The following is a 21,228-nucleotide window of genomic DNA, read 5'->3' on the forward strand; positions in this document are numbered from 1 at the left end:
TCATAATCAAGCTGTCGAGTTCCGAAATTCAGCTGCGTGCTTGTTTAGCTACGGCAACAAAATGGCACTTTTGGGGCGAGTGCTCTTCACTGTGAGGACGATAATTGATCACGGAAAGGCTGTTATAAGTGATCGTCGAAAGGCAGGGAGGTTAACCAGGCTGAGACCAGTTGGCTACCCGGCCCTTGAGAAGGACTGAAAGACGAGAAGGAGAAGAGTTCACTGCATGCACGCACACACACGCAATGAAGCGGTCATCGTTCAGCAGTTCAATTGCCGTGTTGGAGATTGTGATTGATGGATCCAAGTTAAAGTCGTCCTTTTATAAACTCGCGTTTCGAGTCTACATCGTCCACTCAGGCCACGTTCTGCTTGTAACCATCTTAGAAAGACGAGTGCGAGTGTGTTATCCAGAGATAACTGAATGCACATGTTTCCTCGACTTCGTGCAATTTAATGCCAAGCCTTCCTGGACTATATATATATATATATATATATATATATATATATATATATATATATATATGACTCTTCCGTTCCTTTAGTAAGGCATTGAACTGAGTAGCTCATTATGAACTGATTCAGAACGTTAGAGATATTAATCTTCCTAACGTTATAGTTTCTTCGATAGCAGCCTATCTTTCGGATCACGTGCAGTCTCCAGCCCAGCTGTCTTCCCGTAGCATCCGGTGTACCCCAGGGTAGCGTCCTGGGCCCACTACTCAGTAGTTTCTACACTGCATAAATGACATTGTCACCGTTGTCACACCAGGCGCATAAATTAGATTGTTTGTGGACGACTGCGTCTTATTTCGGGAAATATCTTCAGTACATGACCAGACCGAACTTGATCTAAGCTAACACAATATACAAGAACGGTGTGATGGGTTGAGCATGGCCTTGAACAAACACAAAGCCGTCTGCCTTCGTTTTACTCGCAAGAAAATCCCTTTAAAATATAAATACGCATTGGCCGCTTCACCGTTAAAGGAAGTTGAAAATTATAAATACCTAGGCGTAACATTTTCTAATAACCTTTACTGGAATTTACGTATTAGTAATATTTGTTGTTTTCCCTTCTGTAAACTTTGCTCCTTAAAGCACAAACTGAGAAATTCACCTGCCAGCATTAAATTATTAAGCTATTTGACTTTCATCAGACCTAAACTATACTCTATAGAGTACGCTTGCATTACATGGGATCCGCACACTATAAATAACATTAAAATCATGGAGAGGACTCAGAGAAAGGATGTTCGTTTTATTTATTCTAAGTTTAACCGCACTATTTCCCCACACAGCTGACGGTGGCAAACGACATTCCGGGAACCTCCTCGAGACACAGAGGCAGATACTTCGCCTGAATTTCTTACAGCAACTAATTCATCGTGAATTATCTTTAGACCCCTCGGTATGCGTGATCCCTTTGTCCGCAAGCCGTACACATCATGATCACATATATGCATCAACCCCTCATTTCGCCAAGACCAATGCACACAAATTTTATTTCTTCCCAGAACAGTGTCTGAGTAGAACTCCCGACCCGCGATGTATTAAAACCCTCCTAATGAAGTGCGTTACTCATATGTTCTCTGTTATGCATATTTAGTATTTATATCTCTATATTAGCGCTTATTTATTTATTTTAGTTAGTTAGTTAGTTAGTTAGTTAGTTAGTTAGTTAGTTAGTTAGTTAGTTAGTTAATTTGCTTGCCTTATTTCTTATTTACCTTGTACGCTTGACTGCCCTTGCTGCAAGAACCGATGTGTGGTCTGCAGTATGTTATAATTAAAATAAAATTTTAAAAAGCCCGCTTTGGAGCACTTCTTGTTGGGAATATTCAAAAAGCCAGTAGTTCATCAACACACATGCTACTCCGCCATGAAATTTACCATGGCGTCCTCCCCTCTCTTCCGTCCCCCAGTCAATTTCCGCTAGATTTGGTATCGGTTTATTTCACAGTTCTCCCGGGGTAACGGGGTAAATGGTTTTGCTCGCAAAACGCATTGGTAAAGCGTAGGTTTGGGCATGTTGGTATTCCATAACTTTTAGGTTTCTTGCGCACAAAAAGGGACGAGAGACAGAGGTAGCGCTGTGTCCGCGTCGTACCTCTGTCTTTCGTCCCTTTTTGTGCGCTAAAAACCTAAGACATTGATAAAGCTCAGGATGCTTGCATGCGCAATTTACTGCAAATGTCATAATTATTCGCCTGTCTTCGAGGTTTACCTGCATGTTGTCCATAATGTGCCCTTTATTTTCGCCAAATGTAAACAAAATATATTGTTTAGTTCACCGAAGACATCCATCAAACCAAGTCGGACTATCTTATGACACCTGAAAATAGGGAAAGGAAAACGACGGCTCAGTAAATATTTGCAACGCGTTTAACCGGACCGGGACCGGAAGAAGTTTGTCGCACTTTGCGTTTACCATGTCCCCCCCCCCCCCTACCCTTTCCACAAAATATAAACTTGTAACCTACAGCTACGTCGGGACACTGGGAAGAATAGTTGATAGTGGCCGTATCGCACGCTCTAACACTTGAATAAGATATTTTTTTTACAAAGGCTGTGTTTGATCCAACCGTATATAACTTCGCACATAGTTTCCATAGCGTACCACCACTTTTTGCTAAATTTGGTCTTGGTGGACTTTATATATAATTCTGCCAGGGCAGCGGGCTCAATACTTCCCCGCTCGTCAGACACGTTCATAACAATCTAGAGTGCTGGCATACGTACTTTGGTGCGAAAGCCCAAATTGCCCATCTGTTTCGAGCTTCACCTACACATCACACATTAACTGTCCTTACAGTCACCGAACATAACGAAGCTGCCTCCTTCAATGAGGAAACCAGGTGAAACTAAGATATCATGCATGAAGAAGAAAAAAAGAGATGAGGTTTCAATAATTATTCGTAACGCTTCCACATATGCCAGAAAGGGTAAAACTACGTGACATATTGCACTTAAAATGCCATCTATTCCTTCAAAGTATAAAATATCTGAAACTCAGAGTTTTGTTGGGACATTGGGAAACCTAGTTAATAGCAGCAGCGTGATGCTCTCGAACACTTGCTTACATTTTTTTAACGCTGTATTTGATCAACACGCGTTTATTAGCGCACATAAACTTGGCGTGTTGTTCTCGTTATGTTCGCAAAATTTGAGCTCAGTTGTAGTTGTAGTTATGCCAGCGCAGCAGTCTAAGTATTACACTGCTCGTAATACAGACTAATAACCGTGCGGACCACTTGCATACATGTTCTACTGGAAAATGAGTATTTAGCCCACCCATTTCGAACATTGCCTACATATTTGCCATACCATGCCCCTAATTTTGCCCAGAGATAAAAAAGATGCCTTGTTCAGCTTCCAAATGACCCCGCAGGAATAAACCACGAATCTCGTATGATGCCCGAAAACACATGGAGAAACGGGAGGTTTAGTAGGCTAGTCTGCAACACTTGCATTTAAAACAAGAAAGTGAAAGTTTCGCGAAGGTTTGCGTTTAAAGTTCGCTGTAATGTCACGGAATTTCAAATGTCTTTCATGATGTTGTTTTAGGAGTGTGGGAAACATTTCTAGTAGCGGCAGTATGACACCCTGAAATGCTTCAATGAGCAACTTTCTACGAAGGCGGTGATGAATATACACACAATAAATAATAAACATATATCGCTCATCAGTCAGAACATTGATTCGTACTTTGAATAAATATAAACACTCTGCCCCGCATAGCGATATATATTACCGAGGATACCGAGGCAAAACAAATAAATGCCGTGTATAACGCATAAAAATTGGGAGAAAGTGACTTTTCAGTAAATTTTTTCAAAGCACATAAGCAACCTGCACTGTGCAAATTTTCGGTACACGTCATCAAAAAGTGGCCCACAATTTTTCAAAATACGAAACAACTGCTATTTTGCTCCTGGCGGGAAACAAGTAATAGTCTTTCTCTTATTTGGAAACAGCCTGAAAACGAAATCGTCAAAGTCACAAGTCACACGTGCCTTTAGAAAAATTCGAGTCAGTGTTCTATTGGTGTTCAAGTGGCTCTTCACGTTCGACCAAGGTCATTTTCACGAGCATATCTAGGATAAGTCGTTATCACACAATAAAACTGGACAGTTACACCTGCAAGAGGCTTCATTTGATTTTTGATAAGATACTGAGACTGCAACGCTATCTAGGCTATCTCTGGACAGATATGAAATAGTTCCAGCAATTGATAATCCAACAATTTCATACCGTAAGAATTTCTTGCCATAAGGCGCACCACTCGTTGGACACAGCTAATTATAATAGTTTATCTTGACCTCCCACTCGCCCGCAGGTTAAATGTAGGAAGCTGATTGTGTTTTCGAATACGGATATATAGTGGTCCCAAAAAACTGGGTTTGATGCAAGTTGCGCAAGCTCACATTTGTTAGGCGAATCCGTATGGCGAATCTCGCGCGTCGGCTGGTACAGGGCGTCCCGAGAACGCACAAAAGGCAATCAAGCAGGGGATGCGTAGCGAAGAAAAGCATTGCTGATGTGCTCACTCTATTAAGAAAGGAAATTTAGCTTCAGCTGTAGTTCTGCTGGACTTTTCAGCGTGCAGCCAAAGCGCCCGTTTTCAAAGGGGGGGGGGGGGGGGGGGGCAAATGACATACTTTGCCTCCCCCCACCCCCACCCCGGTATTTACGCCTATGGTCCCCCATCCTCTAATGGCTCCTGCCAAGCTGTGCCCACCGCGGCAATAGCAGGTCGTTGATTGCGACAGAAAATTTGTTGAAATGACAAAGAATGCTCCTCAGGTACACATTCAAATGCACTTTCTAGAACTTCAATTACTCCTGCCAGGATTTGCACACAGATGCCTGAAAGTCGCATGCCGGCATTTTGTACGCAGCCGTCAGCCTATGGTTTTCGGGATCTGAAGTCCTGCACCCGGAAACAAACATATTCACTGCTGAGGCTTATGCTGTACTGTCTACTATAAAGCATATAAAGAAAACAAAGCTACGAAAGGCCATTATGTTCAGACTCTCTAAGTGTTGTGAAATCTCTAACGTCACTCCAGAAACTAAAAAAAATCATGTACTCAATGCACTTCTGTGCACAGCATATGCATCTAATCAGCACGCCGTATTATCTTGGGTACCTGCAGAGGCATAGGAGGCAACGTGTTTCTAGATGAAATTGCCACATCCACTGCTACGAAAGCTGGAAACTCTTCCATAGGTGTCCCTGCCATAGACGTAAAGCAACTTTAGCGCAGGAAACTTAGAAGTGTACGGACATAAAAATCTCTAATAAACTTCATTTAATCAAGCCACATTTCCGAAATTTGCCACCAATAACAAAAATACGGTGATTTGAGGTCACACTCTGCCGCCTTATGATAGGCCATACGTACGGCGCACGCTGTCATCTGTTGACCGGTAGTGAGCCTTCTATCTGCAGATAATGTTGTGAGGCACTGGCCGCCCTGCGCGACTTGCTGGAGTGTCATGAAGCGGAAGCTGCAAGGAAAGAAACACTTCCCTCTAGCCTACCGACAGTATATTCAATTTCGTCCTGCAACGTTCCTTGGTACCGACTCGTTTTATTGCGATAGCAATTACATGGACACTATACGGGCGCATTTTCGCCGTCATCGTCGGCGTCACCGTGATGTTCCACATAAAGTCCAAGCACGATAGCATCGTCGCCACGCGCCGTATGCTGCCAGCGTGCAAGGGTGAGCCGACGATGGCGGCTCAATATCGTGCGCGCAAGGAATGAAAGCGGGGAGGATGCGCGCCGTCTTCGGTCGCACGTAAGGCACCAGTGGCCGGCTCCGGCGGCGGCTGTGTATGGCACGGCCGCGCGGGCCCTAGCTTGAAAGCGATCTGCGATGGGGACAGAGTGCGCCGAGTGCTGATAGTTTCGTGTGCGCGTGTTCTCACCGCTTAGTTAGCGTTGAAGCGAAAGGCAGCACGAAGCGCGGCAGCAGCAGCAAGCTGCTGCCGTGCTTCCTCACTCCAGCGTTTAGACAGGGAGTGTGCGCGGACATCGAGTGAGATGTGTTCATGTTTGCTTGTGCGCGTGTGAGACGGTGCTTGTTAATTTAGTTAGTGAGGGAATATTTACGAGTTTATACGGCCGCTAAAACTACTATCTTTACTTCGCATAGCCGCCTGCTAATTTGCTCTCGCAATGAAACCCTTTCGGTGAAACTGCGACATTTTTCGACAAAAATGTTTCTAAGTTTCTACAGGAGATTAGGTCATTGCAAATTATAGGTCCATGAGTTTCGTAGCACGGCATCTCGCCAGAGGCTGCTGCTGCGATAGTAGAATTTTGAAGAGCAGGTGCCTCCAGGCCCTTGCACTTAAGGGCCTCGTCGAGGCAGTGGTGCTACTGCCATCTATACGTTTTAGTATGTCAGTCATTCAGAGCATTACTTTTAGATTCTTAGCACATCTCACAAGTCATTGTCGTTATTTTAATAGTATATAACTACTGTTGTAGGCCCCTATACAGCGGCGTTACATGGTTATTATCAGCCACTTTACCAGTTGTCATTACTGCGTCATCTCCTGCATTATACAACATTGCTTGGCTCTCTTTGTCCATGATTGGCCATTGCGCCCCAAAACCCCACATATCATCAACCATCGTTCCCGCGCAGGAGCCCGACGCTCTGCCTATTAGGCCACAAACGCATGCGTGTCACTAGAGATTAAGTACTTTGTGACTCGCCTTCCCTTTTGAGACGGGCACGTGGCATATAAACAATTCGCTTATGAAATCAAGAGTGCGTCAGTGTTCATCCACCCTTCCTTCCTTTGTTGCAGCCAGCGCCTTGAGTCGCTAGATGACATTATACACAGCATTCGTGCTCGGCCCAGGCCTTAATAGAACAGAGTGTAATGTTTCTTCGCGGAGTACATAAAATCAGTCCTCACGCTATCGTCATCGCCGTCATTGCCGTCGCCCTGCTGTAGTCGTCAGCCACACGACTGCTACTCACCGACACCCAGGGTCACCGACCTGCAGCCGTTGTCTCGTGATTGAGTGTCCGCCTTGACTGCAGGAGGACGTAGGTTCAAATCCACGCCGCTGCCGGTTACTCACCGGAAATGCCCACAGGCGTCGCCCGGCCCGACGCTCGGCTTCCTTTATGGGTGCATGATGCATGCTGTGGACGCGCCACGCAAATTCGTGTGGACGCTGTGAGCACAGCGACAGCGTGAACCTCCCCATCGGCTTCCGGTAAATTGCCAGAGCAAGGTCGTCATGCTACAGTCACTGTTAGCATGCTTTTTACTAAAGCGCAGACACCACCACCTTGAAGCGCCTCACGAGTCCCTGCTTCCAGTGCTTGCATGTCTTAAGTATCATGGCTCTTCCGGAATAGATATCTTTGGACTTCAAGTACAAGTAGTACTTCTAGTCAACAGGCCTCTGTGATTATTGATATAAGACTTGCTGCGCATCTTCACGTGTGCGCGCAACTAGTGCTCTTTCTCTCCTCCTTTCTTGCTCTTTCCGACCCCCTCTCCCCAGTGCAGCGTAGCAAACTGGACGTATACGTCTTGTTAACTTTTGCTTTTCCTTTCTTCTCTCTCTCACACCATATGCTGCGCCTTCCAGTAACACTGGCGGGTCCCCAAAAGATGCTAGATAGCCAGCTACTTCTAAAATGATTTGTTTAACATTAATTCAGGTATTGCATCGGATCTGCATGACTTCTTTGTTTTTCTGTCTACTTTTTTTGTGAGCTGGTTAGTCAAACCGACGTCTGCCCGTAAACGTTTACGCATATTCGCCTTCGTCTCTCACTTCGCAATGAGTAACGGTTTGTAGCCGTGCGTTTCTTAGTGTGTGCGATGTTTTTCGCCAATTTGCGTTGTTCGAATCATCGTGTCCTCTTTCTCGTCGGAGGATGATCAGTATGGCCGATCTCCCAGTTTATCCTCTCTACCTTATCCCTCTCTCTCTCAGACACAAATGCTTCGCGAGACCCTCAACTCTCCAGCTGCCTCGCCTTCAGTATACCATCGGGATGCGGGTGAAATTAATGAAGGCATCTCCCGGCAGGTGCACACTTATACGACTGCTGACCTTTGGCTTGGCAAAGTAATGTTCAGCGCCCACGCGGGGGCGTATAGCGCTTGTGCGATTCTCGCAGGAAGCGGATTCTACAAACAGAGCAAAGAAAGCCAGAATGGAGGCCGGCGGTGGCCCAACCTGCCGCGCGGTGAGCGTTGTGCCCTGTGGGAAAAGGAGTACCGAGGTAAACGGACGGCGGGACGACGCGCATACGATGCAGCAGCAGCTGATATCGGTGGCGAGAGGGGTGGGCACCTTCACGGCAGTGGTCAAAATGAAAGTGGACGGTGCGCTGCGGGAGAGGAGATGAAAAGTCTTCCGCCACGGTCTAACAAACGCGTCTTCGTCGTCGCGGCGCGCAAATGAACCGTCGCCAGGGGCAACGGGAAAACGAGGAACGCGAGGGCAAAAAGCGAAAAACTTGTGCGAGCGCGCATCTCGACCAGAAGAGAAAAAATATACCTACAAACGCCGCGCGAGCGGTACGCGCGCCAACGCCGCGACAGCAGCGCCTCGCTGCTCTAGATGGCCAGCAGCGGAGTGCAGCGTCTTCTCTTTCCAGTTGCGTTAACCGCTTTTCCCTCTCCTCGTAGCTTTCCCTCGGCCCGTAAGCGCCTCCTTCCCCATTTCCACCTTAGCTTCCATTCGCTACCCAACTTCTTGCTGCTCGCTCTTTCCCTCGGCCGCCGCTTCACTCCCTAAACGCTCCCTTCCTCCCTGCGTCGCGAAATGGGGAAGCGCGCTCTTTCAAGCGACGTCAGCTGGCTGCGCGGCGGCGGACGCTCGCGGCGCTGCTCTCCCAGGCTCGCTCGGCCGGCGAAAAGGCGCGCCGCTAGTCACGCTACGGATAGCGGCAACCCGGTGCTGCCGACGCCGCCTCGCGCCAGCGCCGCAGTCAGCGCTTAGCCCCGGCCACGACGACGCCTCCCGCGCACGGGATAGAGTGCGCACCGGAGTTGACGCGGAGGAAATTTTTTTCCTTTCTGTCTGAGCACGCCGGTGAGTGAGTGAAGTGCTGGGAAGTGTCGGGTCGTGTGCTACGTCGTCGGTGCGCCTTGGGGAGACCGCCCGACCGTCGTCTGGGATCGACAGGTGAGAATGAATATATAAGACAATCAGTTCGCGGCATTCCTCATCCCTTTTCCTTCCAATGAGGGCTCACGTACATCCGGGGCAGGGAGAGAGCTTGCACTTAAGCGGCAGGTTGAACGGCACCGCGTAAATTGAACAGTCGTCTTCGCGGCACCGGGTGTCAGTCTGGCTGGTTCGATTGAAAAAGGGGTCGTCAAATCGAATCGGAGAGCTCAATTCGATATCGCATTGTCCCACCTGCCATCGGCAGAGAAGGAATGCGCTTGCGGCAGCGGCCACTTTGTTCGCGTGTTCCAGTGTGCCGAGTCAAAGAGCGGGAGCGCTGGTTGAAAGTAACCGTGGCGCAGCCAGCGCCCTCCCGCGGCTAGTGCAGGCACCGATTCCGTGGTACGCGTGCGTGCCGACATGCTCGCCCCACCGGCCGGTAGATGTCGAGAGGGAGCGCCACACTGTGCATGCCCGTGGTTGGCTATTCAGCCTGTGCTGAAAAATAGCAAAGGAACCACGCGAACCAAGCCCGTACCTGTGGAAAATCGTCATCACTCTGATTACTTTTCTTGGGATGCCACAACATTGTGATCTGATAAGTTAATTAGCGGGCTGGGCGGCTCCCCTAATGAGAAGTTAGCTGTGCTCTTGGCATTCGGCTTTAGGTGGCAGCGACACTTGGCAAATTTAACGTCCCACCCACACACAACGTATATGGAGAAAGACGGCTCTCTTTTATACGGGCAAAAATATGGAACACCTTCCACACCACATAAAGTATGCTCGAATGTTTTCTCCTGCAGCGAAACAGTTCTTCATGCACATGCATTCTTCATCTTAAATATACTCCCCCTGTTCTGTGCATCTGATGTTACCATATAATGTGAACATGTAAGATATTCTCTTGAATTGATGCAATTGCTCCTTGTTATGTATTATTTTCTTTCACATTTGTACTCATATAATTTTCCCTCTCCCGGTTGTTTTATACTGGTATTTTATATATAACCAAGTGAATGCATTATTGTGCTTTATTATTATTTTTTTGGACCCATGACTAGCCTATGGCTACAGGTCCAAAAAGCATGTGACACATTCTTATTGTGTTTTTCAAGGATAAATAAACAATTTCAATTTTGAATTTGATTAGAGGTCAACTAAGGATTCTTCGATTAATTTCACTTGATCGACTCACAGCGTTTAACATCCCTAACTAAAACCCAATTGTCTAAGTACACATGGGCGTTCTTTATATTCCGATGGGAGCGGAATGGGAAAACTCCTGAGTAGACATGAGGAGGTCCTTGTTCATCGGGCTAAACAACTATTACTTTCCCTCAGAAACAGCACTTATTTGAGCATATAATTGTATACATGGCAATCGGGTGTGCGATGATTTGTGACAACGTGCGGCCTGCGGCTGAGCGCGTTCGGCGTCCTTGTAGTAACCACACTAGTCACGGAGGAGATGGCATAATCGTCCAGAAGAAGGCAGCCGGTGCTTCCCTCAGCTGGTCCCTCGCAACACGCGGACTAGTAGAGTCGTTTGCTGGGCCAGTTGGTGCATGGTGAACGTATAATGGTTTCCAGCAAGTGTGGACGCGAGCAAAAGTAAGTAGAAACGGACAAGACAACGCTGGACTTACAACTGAAGTTTACAATAAACTTCAGTTGTAAGTCCAGCATTGTCCTGTCCGTTTCTACTTACTTGTGCTGCTTACTTGAGACAAAATTCGAGCAGAACCAGCGAGAAGCAGAGCGAACACAAAATATATATACTTGGTCCATTTACCTGCTTATCCGAACCACTGAAGGCTGCGAAAAGTCCGTGTTCTTGTTTTTGGAAAAATTGTTTTTGCCAAACGTTTCTACACTTCATCGAGCTTACAAAAAAAAATCAACATCATTAGGTTGGGAATGTCTTCTTGCCACGAAAACCGGCGGTAAAAAAAAGCTATCACTTCCACCAAATGGCTCCGCTATATACTTCCAACTCTTCTCGACCAACTCCGCGGTACTTCCCAAGTAACGAACCTTATTTTGACCGTGGGTGCTCAACAACCTATCTTACCTCGCTAACACGTTCGCTTCTACCTCGGGAAATTTTTTTTTTTTGCCACATAGTAGTTGCATGCCACGCCGTTCCTTACAGAGTAAGAGTTAGTCAGCTCCGTTTCAGAGCTAATGTGGTGTAGAGGTTAGGAGAAAAAAGAAAAAATGTCACGCGTTGCGAAGCATATGTGTCTCTCAGGCACTGCTCGCCGTGCAGTACGTGAGACTGCCGAACTCGTAGATCGTACGGTCTTGCCTCGCAGCGAGCCATTTACTTTCTTCTTCCCTTGTTGCGCCCGGTGCTGTTGTATAGCATATACCCCGCAGCGAGGCGCCTTACGTAACGCACGCAACCGTGCTGTCACGGGCTGTAGCGCTTTGATCTATTAAGGAGCGAGACGAACCATCAGCCGGAAATGAAGCTGGTGCGATTGACCGTTAGGGAGCCATTAGAGAGCGACAGCGGGGTTATTAAAAAACACGCCGGACAGCTCGCCGAGCGAGCGCCTGAAGCCTTCCCCATTTCCCCACTCCTTCCATCCGCTGCGTATGAAGTAGGCGCGTGGCTGGGGCTTCTCCGGCCATCCTTTCTAAAGTCGTTGCTTCCTTTCCCCATTCCGTTTTTTTATGCGCGGGCTCTTTGAGGGACTCGCCACTAACTAGCTTCAGAGAGCGTACAGTCCGCTGCAAAAGAATGGGAGCCAACGCTCTTGTCGCTGGAACTTGCTTCCTCAGCGCTTCATCCACCTCGTCCTTCTTTCTCTTCTTATTATTATTAGTAGTAGATGATGATGATGATGATGATAGTGGTCGTAGTAGTAGTTGCTGTAGTAGAACTTTCTTTGCACAAATGGCAAATGTACGTATAATAAAATATTACACAGTCAGGACTCGCGGTGATGCAGCGAAGGCAGTGCATCGAGAACGGGCTTCAAAGCAGCTTGCCAGTGAATGCTGGCGGCCATGTCTCCAGCGTCACAGAGCCGCCGAGTTCCGTCTGCGAGAGCGGCGGAAGGCTTTAGGACAGGCGGCGTCTGGCCGTCGGCGTCGTGGGAGATGTCCTGCTGAACCTTTGGCAACGCGCCGCGGTGGCTGTGGTGTTGCGCTGCTCAGCACGAGGTCGCGGGATCGAACCCTGGCCACGGCGGCCGCATTTCGATGGGGGCGAAATGCGAAAACACCCGTGTACTTAGATTTAGGTGCACGTTAAAGAACCCCAGGTGGTCGAAATTTCCGGAGTCCTCCACTACGGCGTGAATCATAATCAGCAAGTGGTTTCGTCAAGTTAAACCCCATAATTTTTTAATATGTAGTAAAGCCACTTGGATATCGGAAGGAGAAACTATCGATGTGTCAGCCAAAGGAAGCGAAATAAACTTGAAACAAAAACAAAGCAAGAATTAGGGACGGAAGTGATAGAATGTGCCGGAAGGAAAAGGTGAGGAGAATGGGAGGGAACGAGAGGGAAAACGAATGATTTACCGCAGAAAAAAAAATATCGAGGTACGACCCCGACGACAGTCGTATTCAAAATGCGCAGATATCGTGAAGCTGACATCCATCGTCGTGTGTGATCCGTTTTCTTGATTCATCCGTCTTAGGACGAAGAGCCATCCCGTTTGTAATAAAGGTGCTCCATTCATGATCACGAAATAAATGGATGGATGGAGTAACTTTATAGAAAGGTCCTGCGAGCTACGGGGCGCAAGGTCCCATAGAGCGGGCTACTCCCACGTTGGGACCGGGAGTTGTAACTCCCTGGCCGCATCGTGGGCTCGCTGGACGGCCCAGAGCTGCTCCGCCAGGTCTGTGCTGCGTAATGCGTCTTGTAGCCTGGCGGAGTCTTGATCCTTGTTTGCGTGGGTCCGACCATACGGCCAGAGCAAGTGATGTACGTCTAGTGTGCTATGGCAATTTTCGCAATATGATGTTTTGTATAGGTCAGGCATGTAGTGGTGTAGTCTGTTCTGCGTGGGGTACGTGTTTGTTTGAAGCATTTTGAACGTCAGGGCTTGAGGCCTGGTGAGCTTATTGTGAGGTGTGCTGTATATTCTGCGGTCTAGATAAAAGTGCTTTATGATCTCGTTATATGTGGAGGGAGGGTCCCGATTCTCGCTGGGATGGTCACGACCAAAATAGGTGGCGTCGCGGAAGGTTAGGTCTCGCGCGCTCCTGTGAGCCATCTCATTGAGATTGCGAGGGGCGTCCTCGATCTCTCCGAGGTGTGCCGGGAACCAGCAGATGGTGTGATGCTGCAGCGGTGCGGATCTATTGATTATTTGTAGTGCTTGTCTTGCAACTGCTCTTTTCTGAAAGGCTTTGACGGCCGAGCGGGAATCGCTGTAGACGTGGGTGGTGGTCGGGTCTGTGAGCGCGAGTGCGATGGCAACCTGTTCTGCTATCTCGGACTTCTGGGTCTTGACTGTGAGAGCGTTTCTCACTTGACCTTGCTTATTGATCGTGGCGGCAACGAAGGCCTTCCTGGTTGGGTACTGTGCCGCGTCAACGAAACAGGCTAGGATCTGTTTATCACGTATTTCGCGCAGGATGAACGATCCGCGTGCCAGCCTTATGGGTTGATGGTGCGCGGGGTTCATGTTCCGCGGCAGTGGGCGAACCGTGTAGAAGTTGCGTGTGTCCGTCGGAACGCTTTGATATAGATTCTCGATTACTGTGGTGTCATGACCTAGTTTGGCTAGGATTTCTCTACCCGGTTTTGTTCCAGAGAGTCTTGTCCATTGAGCCCGTTCTTGAGCTTCGGCGATTTCTTCAAGTGCGTTGTATACCCCCAGTTGCAGCAGGAGCTCTGTCTCGGTGTTCTTGTGGATTCCCAGCGCTAGTTTGACTAGCTTCCTCAGTTGTACATTGAGTTTGTCCTTCTCCGCTACCTTCCATCTGTGCATGGCCGCCTCGTAGGTGAAGTGGCATAGCGCAAAAGCGTGTGTTAACTTGAGGAGATTTTCTTCCTTAAGGCCGTGTTGTCTGTTGGCTACGCGTCGTATGAGATTCAAGGCATTATTCGACTTTGTCACGATCTTCTCCACTGTAGCGGCGTTAGAGCCGTTGCTCTCAATGAACATCCCAAGGACTCTGATTTTGCTGACGTGTGGAATGGTTCCTCCGTCTTTTGTTCTGAGAGTAATGACGTGTGTGTCTCTGATTTCGTTCTTCGGTTTGGGACCGCTCTTCGATGGTTTGTAGACGAGGAGCTCCGACTTCGCAGGCGAACATCGCAGGCCGGTGGGAGCGAGGTATTCCTCGATCACGTCGATCGCTTCCTGCAGAGCGCTTTCAATTCAATTCAATTCAATTGATCCCAGGCTACCTCCGGGGACCCAGAGCGTTACGTCATCGGCGTATATCGTGTATTTGACGTTCTCGATTTGATCCAGTTTCTTGCCTAGGCCGGCTAGCGCAAGGTTAAAAAGCGTCGGAGAGATGACAGAACCTTGCGGGGTGCCCCTGCCTCCGAGTTTGTATTTCTGGGACTTGATTTCCCCTAGACGGAGGGTGGCCGTTCTGTCGCTCAGGAACAATTTTGTAATAAGCGTAGAGTCTCGTGCCGAGGTCGAGGTTGGAGATCGTGTCGAGTATGTAGTCATGTGATAAATTATCGAATGCCTTTTCGAGATCTAGCCCTAGGAAGAACCAGAGAAAGCACAGCAGGCATACCGCTGCTATACGATGCACTTGAAATGCAAACGCGCTGTTGCCCCGCGTTCTTTCTGATCCCGTGTCTGTGTAGGAGTTCTCATTGCACGCGTTGTATCACTGTAAGCGGTCCATAGTCGCCCCCACCCCGGCTTCCATATAAGACTCGTTCTCCGTAGGACAAGCCCGTTTTGTACATTCCTTGAATGCCGCATGTGTACACTGGCAGACGCTGCCTCGCACGTTGTTCGATCGCACGTTGTTCGATCGGCGCTGCACTAACGGCGGCTATAGCGGCACGCCACAACTCGAAGATGATTGCAGTGAGAACTCCTATACAGACACAGGATCAGAAAGAACGCGGGGCAACAACGCGTTTGCATTTCAAGTGCATCGTATAGTAGCCTTAACTGCGACCTGTTCACGCTGTCTTGGTTGCCGAGTGAACGTTCACTTGGACTATAATGACCGCTGGTCGTAGTGCGCGTGTCCCTCGAGCTTCATTTGCCAACAGCGGTATAATGATGGCTTATACGAACCTCAGGTTTTCAATGGTCTTAAGTAGCCCAAACTTTCGTCCCATCGCAAAAAATAAAAAAATAAAGGAACTAGACTAGAAAATCTAAAGGGCAAGTCGTCTTTCTCTAAAGTTCGCAGACTGTCTACAGACATCGATAGACTTGTGTCGTTGCACTTTCTGTCAACTTATAAACTATCTCCAAACAACCATTCCGGGAAAATTCTGGGAAATCTATATTATCCTCGTTGTATCAGAGGAAATATACACGTTTTAATGCCCTTTATCCTACAGCGCTCATATAGCTTATTCCCAAAATTACAATGTTAGAACAAGGCAAGCTGGTCTTCAAGAAGAGAGAGAGAGAAATTTACAGAAAGGCAGAGAGGTTGGCCTGAGCTATAACTTGTTCTGGCCTGCTACTCTACACTGGGGAAAAGGGACGGGGAGAGAAAGGGCTGATGAATGATGATGATGGTCTAAGGAAGAGATGCTTCATGAAGGCTCTACAGAAAATCTATAGCCCGCCAAAATTCTAGTGTTGCCCATATTTCATAACTGTTGGATCCAGATTCGCGCAACCGTAGATGATCCTGGTGCTGTGCTAGCGAGAAATATTAATTTGCAATCAACAGACTGTATATAGAATGTATAATAAACAAAAGATTTTATAATAGGAAATACATTTCTATAAGGAGGCTACAACATGCTAAAGCGAGTAGCCTTCCTGACTTTCTTTGCCTGGAAGCAAGCATTTCAAGCCTCTTCACTTGGGCTCTCATAACCAACATTTCTTACGCTAAGGTGGTTAATTTATGAGAGCAGATAGCGGTCAATTGTAATACAGAACAAATTATTACCGAAGGCAACAAGTCATTGCCAAATAGCCCTTAAAAACCAAAACGTTTGTAAATTTGGCCCCTGTTCACCAAATTAATGGCATAATATATCGGGTGTTTTTGACAGAACATTTAAAAACTGCATGTGGCTGATACAGTACAACTCTAATGCTTGAAGGGAATTGGATTAATGGAAGAGGCGGACATTGAACAATAAATCGAAATGCATAATTGAACAATGAAGAACACTGTCACTAATTATGTTTTAACTAATTGCATTCTGACACGTACGTCTTGCAGTTCACGGATTCTAGCTGGTAAGTTCTCAAGCCGCACCCGATGCAACCAGTTTCGTGGCAGGCGCTTTCGAACTGAACGTTAAGTGCACGGTTTTGCACATACTCTTTAGGTCAGGGGACGCGAACCTCACCCAAGCGTTTCGGGACTCCGTTGTGGGCCCTTGGCGCTCTTTTGTGATCGCTTTTTTTTTGTGCGCATGGTGGTTTGCTTCCCCCAACTCTTGGGTGGGGTTTGCGTCCCCTAACATAAAACTCTTTCGAAAAAAAACACCTTTTTATCTATTTCGGGACGAAAATAACTGGAATGCGAATTCGTTTTGTCACACACTTTGGGAATTAATATCTCGGAAGTGGTGTCATAGTTAAATCAAGCCATGCAGGAAGAATTTATATAAAGCTTAACCATTCCTTTTTTCGTTCTTGTGGTTCACTGTGGTGGACTTCGCAAACTTGTGAAACATTCCGACATCGCAAAATACAAACGTGGTTACTCTTCGCTGCAGGGCGGGCTCCCAGCGGCGCGGACCAATGGTGGAGGCGCCGCTGCCATGCCAGATCCGAGAAATCGTCGCCTCCGACACGCTCCCGCTCCGACAGTGTGTGCTCCGACCCGACCTGGTGCGCGTCGACTACCGCGGAGACGAGCTGCCGACCACCGCACACTTCGGAGCCTACGTCGACGGCCGACTGGTCGGCGTCGTGTCCGCCTTCCACGAGTCGCTCGTCTTTCCCGAAGCACAGCGGATGGCCGCCGAGCCGCATAACTGCGCGCCACCAGGTGCTGGCGTTGCGGCTGACGTCCCGACCGATGGCTTGTCAACGACAGCTGCAGATTTGGACGTCGAGCCTGCCGGAAAATTAGGCGACCAGCAACCGGGAAGCGAATCGAACGAGCTGATATGCGACCAGATTTCAGCGCTATCTGTGATCGCGCCCCACGAACGGCACGAAGAGACGGCGCCAGCGGTGGCTGATCCGACAGCAGACACGCAGCCTGCCACCGTTCATGACATGAATGGGGCCTGCCGCGAGGAATGCGATCCGAGCGTCGCGCCGACCGGCTCGAAGACGGGAACTGACGCGTCTGCGAAGGTGTCGGCGGAGCGCCCCGTGCGCCCTCCGCTGCCAAGCGTCGAGAGGGCCATCCAACTGGCCTCGGAAGCCAGCTCGTGGCGTATCCGGGGTCTAGCCGTCGATCTCCCGCTGAGGGGCCGCGGAGTTGGCTCTCGGCTCATCTCGACGTGCATCCAACACGCCACCGAGAAGCGGGCTGCCTGCGTGTGGTGCGTGGCCCGCTGCTCGGCCGAGCCCGTCTACGAGAAGATGGGCTTCCAGAGGGCCGGTCAGGTCTTTCGCCTGGAAGGCGTCGGACAAGTGTGCTACATGATTCGGGCCTTGCTCTAGCTCTGTCCAGGATGCTATGTGGGGGTGGTGGACGGACATATCTTATGCGCATGTGCAGAACTAGAGTGCGCCTCGAGAATGCGCTTGTCTTACGGTTAAAGGCGCCCCCTTAAGCTTTCGGGCATTCGACGAACCATAGACGGAGCCTGGTACTGTTGGCGTGTGTCCGAGTTTCTTGATTGGTGACGGCCACCCGCGTTCGTTGCTTCCGCCGCCATGCATCGCCATGTGCGTGGGCGAACCACGATGGGGTGACGACGGCCGGTGTGATGCAGTTGTGGCTCTCAAGCGCTGCTATCCCCAAAAGTCAGCACAGAGAAAGACTACCCGGCGATCGCACCTTTTGGAGTGAAGAATGGTTTTGTATACGGGATCGGGGGCTCTGGCTGTGGCTATGGCGGTTAACTAAAGTCACAGCTTGATTGTAACCGCTTCAAAGGTGCCTTGCGGGACATGTCTACATTGGCTATTCGGGCGGCAAACGGTTACATGTCTTGCTGTTTGCGTCAGTTTCTGCGCGTGCCTAAGGTACGTCGGCGACAGGGTGTAGCGTCGATCACACGGCAACTATGCGCTGCTCCGATAAGTGCCACGTCTGTCGTAAACACTTGTTGCTTTCCTTTCTCGAGAGAGTGACGGTGGCAGCGCAGAAGGGATGTCGCGTTGTGCTTCGCCAAACTTGTCGTGCACTGTTTATATATGTACGTCCAGTTATGGTGGTTGTCGATAAGCCTTGTCCGATTGTGACGGCGATGACAGCTCCCAGCGTACTTACTCGCCTAGCCTGTCTAACTTTCTCGAGCTGCACTTTCGCAATAGGCGACAATCCGAGTGGTATACAGCTCGCAATACCTTTCAATTCGCATAATGTTTTTTAACAAAGGCTCTAGCCCTCTTCTTTTTTTCCCCTCGCGACAGAAGGCGTGTTGGCCAACTGGGCGATGGCTCGACAGAGAGACGTCAGCATTGTGAAGGCTGTCCCGGCGCTAACACTGCATTAAGATCGTCACTGTCGCCATGATCCTTTACTCTCCTCTACTTGATAAAAACCTTTGCTAATCTTCATTCCCAAGTGCCGTACTACATCGCGGTCTTCGGTAGTAGAATCGCGAGAAAGTTTACCACCGCTCTTTTATCAGCTCCCTTTTTTCACTCTTTCTATACTTAATATACACAATCAATACGCTTTTAGTGATCTATAGTTGAGGGCGTTCTAAGGCCTTTTTCGCTTCTGGATGCTTAATACTGTTTCTTTTTTCATAGTATGTAATTCGTACTCTATACCGTCCCCCTACTGTTATTTCGTTACCATCTGTAATGTTCAAATCTTTGGAGGACGAAAGCGATCTTTGTACACGTACCAGTGGGCAGCACTCGACCTAACTTTGCCTTACATATGCGTAGTCCTTAGGGAGACCACCAGACGTGTCCCCCAAAACGGGGATGCCAGTATAGAGACGACATTCGTGAGCTTTTCAATGATCCTCCTGTCCGATGCATTCGCGCTTCCAATGGTGCCAGCTCTCAAATCATACAGGCCGATCGCGCACAATGTTCTTACCGCACGACAGCCACGGGCTACTACAGATTTCCGTAGCTCTTGCAGACAGAAACGTCATGTAAAACAGGGAATATCACAGATTGACTTTTTAAAAATTCTTCACCACTGTAAGCTTGCCCCAACCAGTTTTTCTGAGCCTAGAATTTTTCGTCTTGTGCCGCGAACCATTTAGCCTAGTTCGAAGATTTCTGCGGACATTCGGCAGTTCGTGCTTTTATACGACATCATATAGCATTAACAAGTTGCGGTGGCAAGAGCTTGAACACACGTTTTGCTAACAAGAGAAATGTACGGTGAAACGTACGTGGTTTCCTAGACGATCGGTGTGTGCCATTGTAGTGAAGAGAAAGTGCAGGTATATCGAGTAAAGAATTGCTTATGAATACAGATATAAATGCTGCTTCCGCCTAAGCTGTTGGCTTGTTAGTGCAAAGAAAGAGGCAGCTGTTGACTCGTTTCGTACGATATCGACGTTTTTGCCAACAATATTTGCCAGTTTCGTCCGGAATTAACTGCATGTCCCTCATGTGCAATATGCTAACACCTGACCGCTTCTAATTATCGTCAGGATGCGTATTATTTCCTTGCACACCAATGCTGATGCAGGATTGTAGATTTCAGGAAAGTGCGTCAAGCTGCAGGCGACACCCCGTCCCATAGGCTTTGACTGTTTCCCCGACTGTGACCTTTGGAAGTTCACCACGGCCACCGTGGAGTTTCTTTCCGCTAATGCATATTTTGCGGCAGACTAACGGATTCCATGCACCAATCTGTTATATTATTTGTACTGTGCGCTTTGTATGCAGCAATAAAACCAAGCATGCTGGCCCTAATTATATTTTGATTTAGAGGTAGAACCTGTAGAACGTCTAATCCACGGTGGTCTTCCATCTTCCATTCTTCCATCGTGGTCTAATTGGATATCCAGAGACATTTTTAGCTTCTCAATGCGACCAGTTAAAGCTTCTTTTGCTTACGAACGGCGGTGCGTCTTCGGTGAAAGAGGCTGCGAGCACAGATTATGTGGACATTACATTTAATCAATCAAAATGCCCGGCAACCTGCGGCAATGATTTCCATAACTTTGCAGCAGCATGCTGAGCCATGCACTTTTACCGACGTTTCCTGGTAAGCGCTTCGCCTTTTTAGCGGCAGATGGTGCCACCGCTCTTTAAGTCATGAAGTCGTAGTTGTTCAAAACCTAACAGTAGAAAATGGCGTAAGGCACGCAATTGGGAAGAATAACTGCTAAGCTGATGACACCGAACAACACTTACCGAAGAATTTCCAAATGTTGCATTGACGTTATGACCTCAATAGGAGTAGGAACAACAGTTTCGTCTACTCGTAATCCAAAAGCGGCCGATCATACAGTCGCGAGCTACCGTCTCCGCACACTGTAGCGAGGGCAGAGAAAGTGCTTGACGGCTTCCTCGCGGCCGCACTCGTATAGCAGCTAACAATGTCGGCCATTTTAATAAGACGAGGGAAAGTTTTCGTGCAATAAGTTCCAGAGCTTCAGTGAACAAAAAAATAAAGCCGCTTCGATATAATCAAAGACAGCCTGCATCTCCTTACCCTTCTCCCTCCTCCAGGATGTTCCCTTGCTGTTAACTTACCCTCAATAACTTCGTTTCTCTCTCTCCTCTCAATGTTTGCTTTAGTGCAAAAGCGGAGTTCAATCAAGCCAGCGCGTCGGGCCGGCTAAGCACTCGTACCTTTTTATTAGCGATGCC

General features: G+C 48.3%; 1 protein-coding gene across 3 annotated transcripts in view; it reads left to right on the forward strand.

The window, feature by feature from the left end:
- LOC139057214 (uncharacterized) overlaps window positions 1-20,325 on the forward strand; it is a 46,389-nt gene extending 26,064 nt beyond the window's left edge. For all 3 annotated transcript variants that reach the window (XM_070535057.1, XM_070535058.1, XM_070535059.1), the window contains exon 2: window positions 17,031-20,325. In XM_070535057.1, the coding sequence (XP_070391158.1) occupies window positions 17,031-17,931 (901 nt within the window). In that variant the 3' untranslated portion in view covers window positions 17,932-20,325. The remainder of the gene's footprint in view (window positions 1-17,030) is intronic.
- The last annotated feature ends 903 nt before the right edge of the window (window positions 20,326-21,228 follow it).

Source organism: Dermacentor albipictus, chromosome 3 (assembly GCF_038994185.2).
Source record: "Dermacentor albipictus isolate Rhodes 1998 colony chromosome 3, USDA_Dalb.pri_finalv2, whole genome shotgun sequence".
NCBI classification, from domain to species: Eukaryota; Metazoa; Arthropoda; class Arachnida; order Ixodida; family Ixodidae; genus Dermacentor; species Dermacentor albipictus.